Here is a 16,544-nt window from a genome sequence, read left to right as displayed (position 1 = left end):
GGTCCGGCAGCAGTGGGAACTGGGGTCTGCAGAGGTCCGGCAGCAACGGGAACTGACGACTGCAGACGTCCGGCAGCAGGAATGGGGGTCGAGCAGCAGGAACGGGGGTCTGGGTCTCTTGCCCCGAGACCCGAGACCTGTAAGTCCCCTGGAGACTCCGAGGAACTCCTAGGGCCAGACGAGTACCCAGCAATGGGTCAGGGGCTGGAGCTTTTGTGAAGCACTGAACCACTTCAGCCAATTGTCTCAGAAATGGGTTCATTACTCAAAGCTTCAGGTACAGTGACCTCTACTGGCGGAGTGCAAGGCTACAGTGGATTTAAAGTATCTTTGCCTTGAAAATTCTTTGACGCACACATCTAAGACTGAATATAATGTTCTATTTAAAAATAAAGATTGATGATTGTGTGTATGTGTTATTGAGAAGAGAGTGCTGGGGGGAAAATGTGGTCTTATTAGGCTTTAAATGATGGTACAGTTTAAGATTGGATAGAGAAAAGGGAAATGAAACACAACAGATGGACACTGGTTGGATTCAAACTCCAGGCGGCTGCGGCAAGCCTTTAACTGAAGGAACGCCTGCTCTATGAACTGCGCCACTGGAGCCATGCATTTTTATGTGGGATGTACATTATTATTTCAACAGATTTAGATCTGGTTTCTTTACTTGCACACAAGGAACAGATAATGCTGCCGTGCATAAAAATTGTTTCGCTAGTTGGCTGGCTCCATAATGATCAAATACAAATGCAATACCAACTCAACAGCAATGACGCATACTACTACAACAACCCACAAATTGTGCGCTCAAATTCAAAACGGTCTCAACCTCTCAGAATCGAGATGAGGCAGTGTCAGCGAATCACCTGATTGGACTGCGAACCAGTCCGGTGGTTCATTCAGGAAATGAAGCAGTTACTGCTTCGGACGTCATATGTCACGTGATTTGAAGCAAGCTTCGAAGCAGTGGCTCTATGTAATTGTAGTCAAGAGTTTGAAGCATGTATCGAAGCTTCAGTATCACACTGCCATCACTAGTAATATATAATAATATAATATATAAAATTACTATAATAATAATGTTGTTAAAAATAATTATTTTAACAGTGATTTGGACGAAACAATACATTTAATATTTGAAATCTTTATTTGTCACAATCACACATAACATACATCATACAACCGATAACACTGAGATATTGAACTGTGAGAGTATCTGTAGTGTAACTGTATTGAACTGTGGTGAATGTATAAAATGAATAAATAAAAGAAAACTGATTAAATAAAAACATATGGGTACAGCACAAATTGCCATCTCAGTGCATACATGCCTCACAGATGACAATCACGTTTCACACCGAGGCGCCTGCACATTAACTCCGTCACCTGGCTTGTTTCCTATGGTGGTAGCCGCAGGGCCGAGCCCATAAACCTTCAGGTAGTTGAGAGAACAGAGTGCAGTGTAAGATTCTTTGACCAGGATCCCGGGAGTATAAGTCCATGACACAGGCTTGAATATTCAGTAGTGTTTGACGATTGTAGAAGATTGAGTATGCATGATGTCCAAGCCACTGAGACAAAAACAGAGCCAGGACAAACAGAAATGGTAACAGTGACGACAAGCAGCCAAACACCTTGGTAACAAACATGTGATATGAATACGTTCTCCTTAAGCTTCTATATTTTCTGGCCTTTCCAGCAATATGTTCACAGTCAGTCTTCAAACAATGTGCAGCAGTATAACAAATTATATAAACAGCGTTGCTACAATCATCCATGCTCAGTGTCATTGTTCAGTTAAAAAGTTGCATACAATGCAGTAACATTCATCTTGGTTAACAGTTTGTTTATCATTGTCAGTTACAACATTAGCTTTCCCCTTAAAAAGGTCCAGTGTGTAGGATTTAGTTGCATCTAGCGGTGAGAATACTCCTCCGCTCACCTCCTTTTCCAAGCGTTGAGAGAACCTACACTGGCTTCAGGTAGCGTAAAAACACGAAAGACCCTTTCTAGAGCCAGAGTTTGGTTCGTCTGTTCTGGGATACTGAAGAGGCAACATGGCGGTCTCAGTGGAAGAGGACACACTCCTTATGTAGATATGAAGGGTTCATTCTAATCTCATGAAAACAAATGTTCCTGACTTGTGCAGCGTTCCTCCTGTTCCTCTTTAATCTCTGGAACCTGTGTGCTGCAGTGATGCAGTTTTCCTTCTGTGTGAGTTCTCATGTGGCACATCAAGCCACTACTAGATCCTAAAGCTCCAGCACGTTTTAGGTGTAAACGGCTCATCATGTGGCTTCTTATGCGATCTTTAGATTGGAAATATTTTCCACATGTTTTACAAGAATATGGCTTCTCACCTGTGTGGATTCTCATGTGGTTTACCAAGTGACTATTATTTCTGAAAGCTTTCCCACATGTTTTACAAGAATATGGCTTCTCCCCTGTGTGGGTTCTGATATGATATACCAACTGAGTATTAGTTCTGAAAGCTTTCCCACATGTTTTGCATGTAAATGGCTTCTCACCGGTGTGGCTTTTCATGTGTTCTTTCAAGAGACCACACGTTCTATAAGCGTTCTTACATGTTTTGCATTCAAAAGGCTTCTCACCTGTGTGGCTTTTCATGTGTTCTTTCAAGATATTACGCATTCTGAAAGCTTTCCCACATGTTTTGCATGCAAACGGCTTCTCCCCTGTGTGGATCCTTATATGAGAGTTCCATGATGAATGCTGAGTGAATCTTTTCCCACATGTTTTGCAAGAATATGGCTTCTCCCCTGTGTGGGTTCTCATGTGGCTTACCAAGGTACTATTAATCCTGAAAGCTTTCCAACATGTTTTGCATGCAAATGGCTTCTCCCCTGTGTGGGTTCTCAGATGTATCTTCAGTAATGAATTATTCTTAAAGTCTTTTCCACACGTGTCACATTGTAAAGGCTGTTTACCTGTGTGAGTATCACAGTGCATCTCTGACAGGTTAGGGTTGTTGACATCATTACTGTGACTTATGCTTTCAGGATGTAGATTCTGTAGATTTGGCTCAGCATTAGTTGAGCCTGAGTCTCCATGCTTGCCTCCTTTCTGATCTTGGCTCTCAGCTACATGAGAGTTGTGAGAGAGAAGCTGGTGGTCACTTTCCTCAGCAGTAGGAGTCAACATAAAGGCATCAGTCTCCTGCTTCAGTACAAGCTGCTCTCCCTCCTGACTGGTGCAGAGTTCCTCCTGTTCCTCTTTAATCTGTGGAGGCTCTGGGTCCTCTTGGTCCAGACTGGAGTTCCTCTCCTGAATACAGAGCTGCTGGTCAGAGAGAACCTCCTCCTCCTTACAGACATGTTGCTGTGGGAGCTCTGGAGGGACAGAGAACAAAAGGAATAGGATAATACTGCAGACATGCGAACAAATTAGTACCAGTAACGTGATATATTAAAACACATGGGGTTAAATATACATACAATTCCTCTGTGTTGTGTTATTACGTTTTACGCACCTATCCTGTCTAACTTTATTTCGGGCTTCCAAACGATATCCAGCAGCCTGCGCTGACGGTCGATCTCTGCCTCGTACTCGATGACAGCTTTATGAAAAACTGCGAATATTTCTTCAGCAGCAGCAGTTAGTCGCTCGTTCACAAACTCTCTCAAACACTCAACTGAAGACATTGTTGCAAAACTATAAGTCAAATATTCATCCACGCAACGACTATAATATCTTCTCAGGCTAGTTTCATACACCCAGAGAGCTGAGATAAGCTAATAGTGCCTGTGCTTTACTGCATTACTTCTACTTCTTCTACTTCTTCTCTGAGGTTTATTGGGTGTTTGCAACCAACGATTAAGTGCATTACTGCCACCTCCCGGATTGGAGTACGAAGCTCTTGATTGGCAGGAATAATAATAAATAAAACAAACACAACTAAAAAACTAAATCCTCACGGACATGAAGTTGGATGTCAGGGCTGGAGCATACCTGTCAACATTGGAATTTCAAAATAAGGGATTTTTTTCGCTCATATTTTATCAGCTCTCAGCCATCCAGCCCCAACCCATAATGTAAATGTAAACACATAAGGGATGGGTATATACATTCAGGAAATACATGTTTATTTAAAGTATGTATTATTTGTACAGACATGTTTGTAAGATTTATGTATTTTATTTGATGAGTTATTATCATCAATTTATTTGATGATTGATGAGTTGTGTGACTTTTGTTTCCCCCGACGAGGACTTCCTTGCGATGTCAGAGTAGAGAAACATGTCCGCGACACTGCGACTGAAATCAATGCAGAAGCTGAAGGCGACATTATTTTTAGTGCAAAGCATTGACATCTTTCCCTCAGCTTTGGTCACTTGGTTTGCCTTCCGAAACAGTTCTTGTCACAAATTAAGTCATTGACAGTGTATGTTTTTGTGCCTCTTGGGCATGTTTGTGCTTGGACGATTTTTCTTGCTGGCGAACACCGCTTATTCCGCCGTGTGCAATACTAGCATCTGAATGGCCCACTTTAAAAAAGCACGAGTTTGAACCTTCTCTGTTTTAATAAATAAGGGAAGGTCTCCTCTCATTTGTTTAGTTACTTGCATAAAGTTTTAACTTGTTTGGCAGGAACTTAGCATGAACAGTCAAGGTTTTTATGCATACGAGTTAGACAGTAGATTTCTGCTCAGTGTCTGGGCCTGGCTCAGGTTACTACAGTTCAACACAACACCTGCTATGATAGCGGAATAGGCATCTTTCTCTCATGCATACCTTATCTGATCACATTCTAAACAAAGCTAGCTCCCTAGCTTAGTGGGCCAGAGTTTGAAACTCTCTGTGTGTGAGTACTCTTTTCAACATAGCAATACATAAAGTTCCTATAATAAGGTATAAAGGTGCAACAGCATACAAGCAATGCATATTCATTAATAAAGGTATATAAGTACAACAACATATATAGCATTGCGTACAGTACATTAATCAAGGTATAAAAGTGCAGTGTAAATCTAAGAGCAAGCAAGTAATACTAAGTTTGGTGATGCATTCATGTTTCCACAATTAAGCAAGTAATACTGAGTTTGGTGATAAATTCATGATTTCCACACTACCCAGAGGTGGAGACTAGGACAAAAAAAAAGATGTTATGTCTTTTTTTTACCTCCATAGAAAACGTCATGAGGCAAGGAAAAATGTAAAAGAGAATTCATAAGGACTAAGGAAAAGACAATGCAGGTGCAAAGACCATCTGACTGCACTTACACGACAGCGGTCGGATGTTTTTTTTTTTTATTTATAACGCATAGAAAATGTGAAACCTACAGCTATACACTAATTTCTTAAAAAAAAACAGAATCACAGCTCCTAAAGGCCCTGTCACACATATCCGTATGACAGAAACGTATGCATACGAAATATCGGCAATACATTGATATGAATTAAGGGTAAGTTGTGATCGTTTGAAGGACGCAGACGATACGCCGAATACGCCAGACGTACGGCCCTGTCACACAGTTCCATATGGCTGAAACATGCCGGCGTATATGAAAAGTAGCTCAACATTTGTCAGAGTCCAAATACGTCCAACTTTTCCACAGCGGTGTTGTAGCTGACGTATACATAACGAATACTTAACAAATTATTATACGATTATCAAACATTGATAGCGTATCACTTACTTATTTAAAACGTATCAGAGCGTCTGGACAACGGAGCTGGAAAAGTGCCATTTGGTTCACGTCATGCTGATGCTGGAGAATGGCTAAAATGCTGAACGCTAGCTGTACTGTAGAAACACGTTTAATAAGTTACTCCGTCGTCAGGCATAATCTTAACATAGGGTAGGAATAGAGTATCCACTTGTTATCAATAAATTGGCTGTAGGATTCACCATCAGCCGACGTAGCCTATATCTAACGTACCTCTAACGTAGTCACGTAGGTATTCACGTAGGTATTTACGTAGGTAAATATTCACGTACGTATTCCGTATTCACGTATGTCTAACGTAACGTAATGTCTGCATATCTTATGAAGCACACGTCGGTACGTCCGGTAATTTTGAACATGCTCAAAACATCAGCGTTCAACAACGCACCCCAGCGTAACACTGCCTACTCTTAATGAATACTACTTATACCTTACCTTATATCAACGTAAACCAGCATATTGCCGATATTTTGTATATGCCATATTTTTGTATACGTTATGCATTTGTTGGGTATTCGTCTGATACATTTTAATTAAGTAAGTGATACTCTATCAATAGGTTAGACATGCGTATCTGTATATGTTCACTTTTCCGATCCCATCTGCTGAAAAGTTGGACGTATTTGGACTCATACTTCTGGCTCATTTCACTCAGTTAGGAACCTTCCTAAGCTAAAAATACTATTTTACCGGAGCCTAGAAATCCATCTGAATAAAGATGTTAATGTACATTAATAAAAATCTTTGACTGTTTGCCTTGTAACTTGGGTCTCTGGAGTCAGGGGGAACCCTGGAACTAGGGTCTCGAGAGGCGAAGGGAGCAATGGGGTCTCGAGAGGCGAAAGGAGCGCTGAGTTCCGGCAGCAGTGGGAACTGGGGTCTGCAGGGTCGCGGGGGCGGGGGCAGCAGCTCCAGTAAGGAACCCCAATCTTCCCTTCTCCGGGCCACATCCTCCAGCTCCGACTGGGGGATCCTGAGGCGTTCCCAGGCCAGTGAGGAGATATAATTTCTCCACCGAGTCCTGGGTCTTCCCCGGGGTCTCCTCCCAGCTGGACGTGCCTGGAACACCTCCCTAGGGAGGCACCCAGGTGGCATCCTTACTAGATGCCCGAACCACCTCAACTGGCTCCTTTCAACGTAAAGGAGCGGCGGCTCTACTCCGAGTCTCTCACGGATGGCTGAGCTTCTCACCCTATCTCTAAGGGAGACGCCAGCCACCCCTCTGAGAAAACCCATTTCGGCCGCTTGTACCCGTGATCTCGTTCTTTCGGTCATGACCCAGCCTTCATGACCATAGGTGAGGGTAGAAACGAAGATCGACCGGTATATATTGAGAGCCTTGCCTTCTGGCTCAGCTCTCTTTTCGTCACAACGGTGCGGTAAAGTGACTGTAATACCGCCCCGTTGCTCCGATTTTCCGGCCAATCTCTCGCTCCATCGTCCCCTCACTCGCGAACAAGACCCCGAGGTACTTGAACTCCTTCACTTGGGGTAATGGCTCATTCCCTACCCGGAGTAGGCAATCCACCGGTTTCCTGCTGAGAGCCATGGCCTCAGATTTTGAGGTGCTGATCCTCATCCCAACCGCTTCACACTCGGCTGCGAACCGATCCAGTGACTGTTGAAGGTCACAGACCGATGATGCCATAAGGACCACATCATCTGCAAAGAGCAGTGATGAGATCCTCAGGTCACCGAACTGCAACCCCTCTCCTCCACGACTACGCCTCGATATCCTATCCATGAAAATCACGAACAGGATTGGTGATAAAGTGCAGCCCTGGCGGAGGCCAACATTCACTGGAAACGAGTCCGACTTACTGCCGAGTATCCGGACACAACTGGGATTGGATGGCCCTCAAAAGTGACCCCCTCACCCCATACACATGTAGACCTTCTAGTCCTTCGGTACCCTGCAACTGTTTCCGGAGTCCTCCCGGATAACATAACCCGGAAGGACTCCTTCTTCAGTCGGACGGCTTCCCTGACCACCGGGGTCCACCATGGTGTTCGAGGGTTACCGCCCCTCGAGGCACCTAAGATCTTGAGACCACAGCTCATCACCACAGCTTCAGCAATAGAGGTTTTGAACATCGCCCACTCAGGTTCAATGCCCCCAACCTCCACAGGGATGTCTGAAAAGCTCCGCCGGAGGTGTGAGTTAAAGATCCCCAGGACAGGGGCTTCCTCCAGACGTTGCCAGTTCACCCGCACTACCCGTTTGGGTTTACCAGGTATGTCCAGAGTCTTCCCCCACTCCTTGATCCAACTCACCACCAGATGGTGATCAGTCGACAGCTCCGCCCCTCTCTTCACCCGAGTGTCCAAAACATGCAGCCTCAGATCAGATGATACGATTACAAAATCGAGGCGACCCTCTCGTCCACCGGGGTAAACTCCAACGTAGCGGCGCTCAGCTGGGGGCTAGTGAGTATCCCCACCCCGGCCCGACGCTTCACACCTTGGGCAACTCCGGACAAGAATAGAGTCCAACCCCTATCCAGGAGTACGGTTCCAGAGCCAAGACTGTGCGTAGAGGTAAGCCCCACCAGATCCAACTGGTAGCGATCCACCTCCCGCACTAGTTCCGGCTCCTTCCCCCACAGAGAGGTGACGTTCCACGTCCCCAGAGCCAGCCTCTGCTGCCCGAGTCTGGTCCGTCGAGGTCCCTGACCATCACTGCCACCCGTGTGACAGCGCACCCGACCCCAGCGGTTTTTCCCATGAGTGGTGGGCCCACAGGATGGATGGATGGGAGGCACCACGTAGCTTCTTCAGGCTGTGCCCGACGGGGCTCCGTGGCAAACCCGGCCACCAGGCGCTCGCTGTCGGGCCCTCCCTCTGGGCCTGGCTCCAGACGGAGTCCCGGGCTTCCTCCGGGCAAGGTCTCTCCTTTCCTTTCCCTTTCTTTCATGAAGTCGTTTTTGAACCATTCTTAGTCTGGCCCCTCGCCTGAGACCAATTTGCCTTGGGAGACCCTACCAGGAGCACTAGGCTCCAGGCAACACAGCTCTCAGGTTCATAGGGACACACAAACCTCTCCACCACGATAAGGTGATGGTTCCCATCACCTTATATTACTAAATATAGTAATATATAATAATATAATATATAAAATTACTATAATAATAATGTTGTCAAAAATAATTATTTTAACAGTGATTTGGACGAAACAATACATTTAATATTTGAAATCTTTATTTGTCACAATCACACATAACATACATCATACAACCGATAACACTGAGATATTGAACTGTAAGAGTATCTGTAGTGTAACTGTATTGAACTGTGGTGAATGTATAAAATGAATAAATAAAAGAAAACTGATTAAATAAAAACATATGGGTACAGCGCAAATTGCCATCTCAGTGCATACATGCCTCACAGATGACAATCACATTTCACACCGAGGCGCCTGCACATTAACTCCGTCACCTGGCTTGTTTCCTATGGTGGTAGCCGCAGGGCCGAGCCCATAAACCTTCAGGTAGTTGAGAGAACAGAGTGCAGTGTAAGATTCTTTGACCAGGATCCCGGGAGTATAAGTCCATGACACAGGCTTGAATATTCAGTAGTGTTTGACGATTGTAGAAGATAGTGGTTTGCACATCATGCATACTCAGAGATAAAAACAGAGCCAGGACAAACAGAAATGGTAACAGCGACGACAAGCAGCCAAACACAGTGGTGCGGCCATATCATTTCATGGGGACTGATTTATCGTGTTTAGCAGAGCATATGACGTGTGATTTTTCAATTGATGACTTGAATTCCCATTCTTCCATTTCTTTTCTACTCCAGATGTAATTTTGGGTGTCTTCTTCTTTGTTGGATTTTAAAGGCATCCAAAATGTTGCATTAGAGCCTTATACTGGATTGAAAATGAAATTCTCCAATCTAATTAAAGACATTTTTTTTAAAGTTCATCTCCACCTCTCATCCCATTCTCTAATAAAAAGTATTAAATCAATCTACGCTCTGAGAGGGCTAGAAAGCCTCTCTCAACCAGCGGTGCTGATCTACTAGCTAGTTCCCATTAATGTTCGGTCTGGGTTCGGGTCCGGACTCAGACCGCGGTCCGCCTGTTAGTGACCCCTGTTCTAATCTAATGAAAACAAATGTTCCTGATTTGCGCAGCGTTCCTCCATTAGGTGTAAACGGCTCATCATGTGGCGTCTCATGTGATTTTTAGATTGGAAATGTTTTCGACATGTTTTACAAGAATATGGCTTCTCACCTGTGTGGGTTCTCATGTGGCTTACTAAGTGACTATTAATTCTGAAACCTTTCCCACATGTTTTGCATGGAAACGGCTTCTCACCTGTGTGGGTTCTGATGTGGTATACCAAGTGACTATTATTTCTGAAACCTTTCCCACATGTTTTGCATGCAAACGGCTTCTCACCTGTGTGGCTTCTCATGTGTTCCTTCAAGATACTACGCATTCTGAAAGCTTTCCCACATGTTTTGCATGCGAACGGCTTCTCACCTGTGTGGATCCCTATATGAGAGTTCCATGATGAATGCTGAGCGAACCTTTTCCCACATGTTTTGCAAGAATATGGCTTCTCCCCTGTGTGGGTTCGCATGTGGCTTACCAAGGTACTATTAATCCTGAAAGCTTTCCCACATGTTTTGCATGCAAACGGCTTCTCCCCTGTATGGGTTCTCATGTGGTATACCAAGTGACTATTCTTTCTGAAACCTTTTCCACATGTTTTGCATGCAAGTAGCTTCTCCCCTGTGTGGGTTCTCAGATGTTTCTTCAGTGATGAATTATTCTTAAAGTCTTTTCCACACGTGTCACATTTTAAAGGCTGTTTGCCTGTGTGAGTATCACAGTGCATCTCTGACAGGTTAGGGTTGTCGACATTGTTACTGTGACTTATGCTTTCAGGATGTAGATTCTGTAGATTTGGCTCAGCATTAGTTGAGCCTGAGTCTCCATGCTTGCCTCCTTTCTGATCTTGGCTCTCAGCTACATGAGAGTTGTGAGAGAGGAGCTGGTGGTCACTTTCCTCAGCAGTAGGAGTCAACATAAAGGCATCAGTCTCCTGCTTCAGTACAAGCTGCTCTCCCTCCTGACTGGTGCAGAGTTCCTCCTGCTCCTCTTTAATCTGTGGAGGCTCTGGGTCCTCTTGGTCCAGACTGGAGTTCCTCTCCTGAACACAGAGCTGCTGGTCAGAGAGAACCTCCTCCTCCTTACAGACATGTTGCTGTGGGAGCTCTGGAGGGACAGAGAACAAAAGGAATAGGATAATACTGCAGACATGCGAACAAATTAGTACCAGTAACGTGATATATTAAAACACATGGGGTTAAATATACATACAATTCCTCTGTGTTGTGTTATTACATTTTACGCACCTATCCTGTGTAACTTTATTTCGGGCTTCCAAACGATATCGAGCAGTCTGCGCTGACGGTCGATCTCTGCCTCGTACTCGATGACAGCTTTATGAAAAACTCTGAATATTTCTTCAGCAGCAGCAGTTAGTCGCTCGTTCACAAACTCTCTCAAACACTCAACTGAAGACATTGTTGCAAAACTATAAGTCAAATACTCATCCACTCAACGACTATAATATCTTCTCCGGCTAGTTTCGTACATCCAGAGAGCTGAGATAAGCTAATAGCGTCTGTACTGTTTCCCCTGCATGGCTTCTTCTTCTTCTTCTTCTTCTTCTTCTTCTTCTTCTTCTTCCTTTCTTCTTCTTCTCTGAGGTTTATTGGGTGTTTGCAACCAACGAGTAAGAGCATTACTGCCACCTCCCGGATTGGAGTGTGAAGCTGTAGATTGGCAGAAAAAAACGAAATAAATAAATAAACTAAACTAAAAAATTAAATCCTCACGGACATAAAGTTGGATGTCGGGACTGGAGAGGCATTTCCTTCAGTTATGCCTATGTCAGTCATTTAATAAATACACTGTCCACTGTGCTCCTGGACCAACACAGCTGGCCGTTTATGGAGCTCTTTTACTATCTTTATTCAAAAGCTCGTTTTTCAATTTGAGAGCATGCCTCCTTGATTTCACTTGATTTTGTATTGCTTTCCCCAAAAACCATGCCCTCACACTCACATAGCCCCTGCTTGTGCTTAGATTTGCTCTTCTTCTGAAACTGCATGCTGTGCTCCAGGTTCAGCCCTTCTCCCCACACTCAGGCTGCTTTGCCTTGTTGTGGTTGCATTTGCTTTACTTTTAGAGAGTATCTGACAGGCTGTTACTCTTTAACCAGGTTCATTCATCTCCTTCCCCCTCCAAGGCGTTATTATTTGTAGTTCCCTGACTTTTGGAAAAGGATGGTAAGGATCATTTCATTGGTCAATACTTCACCTGGTAGCAACAATATCTGAGTGCAAGCATGCCGTTTGAGGAGAATCAGAGCAAATCTAATCACAAGTATGGGCTATTTTGAGAGTGGGGGTATGATTTTGGAAGAAAACATTACTAAATCTGAATTTGAACACGCTCTTGAGTAAAGATGTAAAGATAGTTTAAAAACCTCCATAGCCATACTGGTTCAAGGAACAATGAGACAGACAGGGATACACAGAAACTAATGAAGGGAACGAGACACAGCTGGGAGAGAAAGGCAAGGAAACAAGGGAAGGGTGAATGGACACAGGAGGATCAAATCAAGGACGTTAAGGATGCCTGGAGGCCGGGCAGGAGGCCGGTGAAGCGGGCGAGATCGTCGAAGCAGGCGGGACCACTCTGGAGGGCGGCGAAGCAGACAGAGCCACTCAGGAGGCAAGCGAAGAGGTCGAGCTGGAGACGGGCCGAGCCGCTCAAGGGGCCGGGCTGAATGCGGGCTGAGCCGCTCAGGAGGCTGGGAAGGTGAAACAGAGAAACGACTAGAATTCCTGATGAAACATGTCATGCTACTTGAGGGAAGAATACAAGGTAAACTACCCAGTGCCCACTCTCTCCCTCCCTCTACTCCAAATCAATTTGGACAGTGTGGACCCTCTTGTCCACAGTCAGGGATAATTATGACAGAGAGGAGGTGTAGTGTCACACACACGCTTTATTCTCACACAGGTATGGTTTATACACAGGCACAGCTGACACAGGTCGCTCTCCTGTCGGTCGCTCTGCTTTCCGCTGCTGTCCGCTGCTCTCCAGGCTGCTCTGCGTCGTGGCTGCAGAAGCGTCTCCGTCTAGTCTCGAACCAAGCCTACTGCAAGAGAACAGAACCAGGCCATCACCGTGCATTTATTATGTGACTGATTACCTGATTCCGTTCAGCTGTCTGGCCTCCAGCTGGGACACTCCTGTCTCTCCCAGGCAGCCGGCGCCCTAACCACACCCCACTGCCACACACCCCCACCGCCCGACTCAGGCCGGGAGCCCGCCCGCCGCAAGCTAACTCCCCCCCCCCCCCCCCCCCCCCCCTCCGCCGAGCGAGAGAGGAAATCAGCCACAACCATCCGGTTACCCGGCCTGTGGATCACCTTGAAGTTGAACGGTTGCAACGCCAGATACCAACGGGTGATCCGGGCGTTGGCATCCTTCATGCGGTGGAGCCACTGGAGCGGGGCATGGTCTGACCAGAGAGTGAAAGAGCGCCCCAGGAGGTAATAACGCAGGGCGTCGACCGGCCACCGTATGGCGAGGCATTCTTTCTCCACTGTACTGTAGTTCACCTCCCGCTGAGCCAGCTTCCGGCTAATGTACAGTACGGGGCGGTCGACCCCCTCCACCTCCTGGGACAGAACGGCTCCCACCCCGCTGTTCGAGGCGTCGGTCTGCAAAACAAAAGGGAGAGCAAAGTTAGGAGAGTACAGTAACAGTAGTGGCTCCCCACAGAGGGCTTTCTTTACCCTCTCAAACGCCCGCTGGCACGGCTCCGTCCACTGGACCGGATCTGAAGCACCCTTTCGGGTCAGGTCGGTCAAGGAGCAGGTCAGCTCCGCGAACCCCGGAATGAACCGACGATAGTAGCCGGCCAGCCCCATAAACCTCCTGACCTCTTTTTTCGTCTTAGGCGCCGAGCAGGCGGAAATGGCGGCAGTCTTTTCCAGCTGAGGCCGCACCTGCCCGCCACCCAAGTGGTACCCCAGATACCGTACCTCCCTCCCGCGCTCCCGCGCTCCTCAGGGACTCGAGCACTGCCCCCAACTGCTGCATATGCTGCTCCCACGTCTCGCTGTGTATAATCACGTCATCTAAGTAGGCAGCAGCATACGCCGAGTGAGGACGCAGAACCCGGTCCATGAGCCGCTGAAAGGTGGCGGGGGCCCCAAACAACCCGAAAGGAAGAGTCACAAATTGGTATAAGCCATACAGAGTGGAGAAGGCCGTTTTTTCCCTGGACTCTGGAGACAGGGGAACCTGCCAGTAACCCTTGGTCAAATCCAGTGTCGTATAAAAGCGAGCCGTGCCCAACCGGTCCAGGAGTTCGTCGACCCGGGGCATTGGGTACGCGTCGAATTTGGACACCTCATTAACCCTGCGATAGTCCACACAGAACCGAATTGACCCGTCGGACTTGTGGACCAGCACAACGGGACAACACCAAGCACTGCTGGACTCTTCTCCAGCATGGCCTGAAGCTCCGCCTGAACAATTTTCCTCTTGTGTTCAGGCAGCCGATAGGGCCGTGACCGTACCGTCACGCCCGGGGGAGTCTCTATGTGGTGGTGTGCGAGGGTGGTGAGCCCGGGCAGGGGGGAGAACACATCGGCAAAAAGCCCTTGCAATGTGGCAACGTCCGCTCTCTGACCCGGTGAAAGCTGGCTGTCACAAAAAACCGGGGCTGATTTTACCGTTTTTAATACCTCCGGCCCCAGCTCATCTTTCTCCATCACCGTAGTAGCCAGAGAGACAGAGGCCACCTCTCTCCACTCTTTTAAGAGATTGAGGTGGTAAATTTGTGTCGCTCCCCCCCTGTCCGACCGCACCACCTCGTAATCGACGTCCCCCACCTGCCGGGTGACCACAAAGGGCCCTTGCCACTTGGCGAGTAATTTGGAGCTAGAGGTAGGGAGCAATACAAGTACTTTATCTCCCGGTGAAAATTGCTTGAGTCTCGACCCTCTGTTATACAGCCGCTGCTGACGTGCCTGGGCCTGGAGTAAATTCTCACGTGATAACTGTCCCAGTGAATGGAGTTTCGCTCTCAGGTCCAGGACGTACTGAACTTCATTCTTACTTGTGCTAGGACCCTCCTCCCAGTTTTCTTTAACCAGGTCCAAAACACCCCGTGGCTTCCTGCCAAACAACAGCTCAAAGGGAGAAAATCCCGTGGAGACCTGGGGAACCTCCCGCACTGCGAACAACAGAGGGTCTAACCACTTATCCCAATTGCGACTATCTTCGTGAACGAACTTACGAACCATATTCTTCAGCGTTTTGTTAAACCGCTCCACCAGCCCGTCTGTCTGCGGGTGGTACACACTAGTCCTAATGGAGCGGACGCCGAGTAGCCCGTACAGCTCGCGTAAAGTGCGTGACATAAAGGAAGTGCCCTGGTCAGTCAAGATGTCTTTCGGGATCCCAACTCAAACCTGGAACAGTGCCTGCGCCACACTATTTGCCGAGATGTTACGCAGCGGCACTGCATATCGCGTTGCGTAATCCATTAGGACTAACACAAAGCGATATCCCCGTGCGCTCCGGTCTAATGGCCCGATGAGGTCCATACCAATTCTGTCGAACGGCACCTCAATCAATGGCAGTGGGCGCAACGGCGCTCTTGAAGTGGCCGGCGGGTTAACCAGCTGACATTCACGGCAGGACTCACACCACCGCTTCACGTCCGCGTGAATGCCAGGCCAATAGAATCGGGCCATGATCCGGTTGAGTGACTTGTCGTACCCTAGATGACCGGACATGGGGTTATGATGAGCCGCCTGGAAAACAGTTTCCCGGCGGCTTTTCGGAACCAACAACTGGGTATTTAACTCTCTTGTCTGTGTGTCACGGCTCACACGGTACAGTCTGTCCCTAATCACCGAGAAGTGGGGGTGTGTCAGTGCGACGTTCGGGTGTAGTGGGGAACCATCCACACACACTACTTGCTCGAACGCGTGACGGAGGGTCTCATCTCGAGACTGCTCGAGGGGAAAGTCCTCCACCGGACGTAACGGTGGAAGCTCATCACAAGCCTCCTCCGGCCCTGCACTCCCCTCCCCGGCGTTTGCCACCTCCGTCTCCCCATTGAACACCGCACACAACTCACATTTCCCTACCGCTCGTGAACGCACGCCCCCAGTCTTCCCCGCTATCTTGTCAAACCCCGGCCAATTCGTTCCCAGTATCAGGGGGTGCGTGAGGCGAGTACTAACTCCAGCCTTAACTCTATGCTTTTTCCCCTTAAATGAAATTACCAGGGTCACCACCGGGTACTCGTGAATATCCCCATGCACACACCTCACCTTCACCCACGACGCCTCCAGCAACGCCCCGGGCCGAACCAAGCGCTGGTGGACCATGGTCTGCGTACATCCCGAGTCCCACACAGCCTGGTGAATACCCCCCTGTATACATACCGGTACACGGTACATCCCTTCCGGACCGGGGGAGGAGTCTGGCGTTGCCACAATCCGGACCAGCTGCGAGTTGAGGAGCTGCTGGGCGAAGGCGAAGGGTCGGCCAGCGTCCTCGAAGGGCAGGCTCCGGAGCCGGCGGCGATGTCCCTCTGGTGTGCTGCCCAACCGGTCCAGGATCGCCCTCCGGAGCTGGTTGTAGTCGTATCTGGAGGTCGCAGGCAGGGTATGGGCGGCCCGCTGGGCTTCCCCGAACAGCAGGGGGACCAGACGTATCCCCCAAGGTCGCATTGACTAACAGCAAAGAATAATGATAGCAGAAGCGGCACGAAATGATAAAAAACGCAAAAAAAGACGCAA

At 47.7% G+C, this 16,544-nt stretch overlaps 2 protein-coding genes across 2 annotated transcripts; both read right to left on the bottom strand.

Annotated features, from left to right (window-relative positions):
- Positions 1-1,134: 1,134 nt before the first annotated feature.
- LOC115024391 (zinc finger protein 846-like) lies at positions 1,135-3,796 on the bottom strand. Its single transcript, XM_029455898.1, has 2 exons — positions 3,491-3,796; positions 1,135-3,350 (listed from the first exon to the last, which is right to left on the bottom strand). Exons 1-2 carry the CDS (start codon positions 3,660-3,662, stop codon positions 2,119-2,121), a joined length of 1,404 nt encoding a protein of 467 aa, XP_029311758.1. The 5' UTR covers positions 3,663-3,796; the 3' UTR covers positions 1,135-2,118.
- A 5,192-nt stretch (positions 3,797-8,988) lies between these two features.
- LOC115024393 (zinc finger protein OZF-like) lies at positions 8,989-11,416 on the bottom strand. Its single transcript, XM_029455903.1, has 2 exons — positions 11,058-11,416; positions 8,989-10,917 (listed from the first exon to the last, which is right to left on the bottom strand). Exons 1-2 carry the CDS (start codon positions 11,227-11,229, stop codon positions 9,791-9,793), a joined length of 1,299 nt encoding a protein of 432 aa, XP_029311763.1. The 5' UTR covers positions 11,230-11,416; the 3' UTR covers positions 8,989-9,790.
- Positions 11,417-16,544: the final 5,128 nt, after the last annotated feature.

The sequence above is a fragment of the Cottoperca gobio genome, chromosome 19 (genome assembly GCF_900634415.1).
Source record: "Cottoperca gobio chromosome 19, fCotGob3.1, whole genome shotgun sequence".
Taxonomy (NCBI): domain Eukaryota; kingdom Metazoa; phylum Chordata; class Actinopteri; order Perciformes; family Bovichtidae; genus Cottoperca; species Cottoperca gobio.
The sequence above is the reverse complement of the archived record's forward strand: the minus strand, read 5'-3'. Positions and strand labels throughout refer to the sequence as shown.

Coding starts and splice junctions, on each gene's coding strand:
- LOC115024391 (XM_029455898.1), bottom strand. CDS start 3,662: ATGTCTTCAGTTGAGTGTTTGAGAGAGTTTGTGAACGAGCGACTAACT. Junction 3,351..3,490: donor AATAAAGTTAGACAGGATAG/GTGCGTAAAACG, acceptor CTGTCCCTCCAG/AGCTCCCACAGCAACATGTC.
- LOC115024393 (XM_029455903.1), bottom strand. CDS start 11,229: ATGTCTTCAGTTGAGTGTTTGAGAGAGTTTGTGAACGAGCGACTAACT. Junction 10,918..11,057: donor AATAAAGTTACACAGGATAG/GTGCGTAAAATG, acceptor CTGTCCCTCCAG/AGCTCCCACAGCAACATGTC.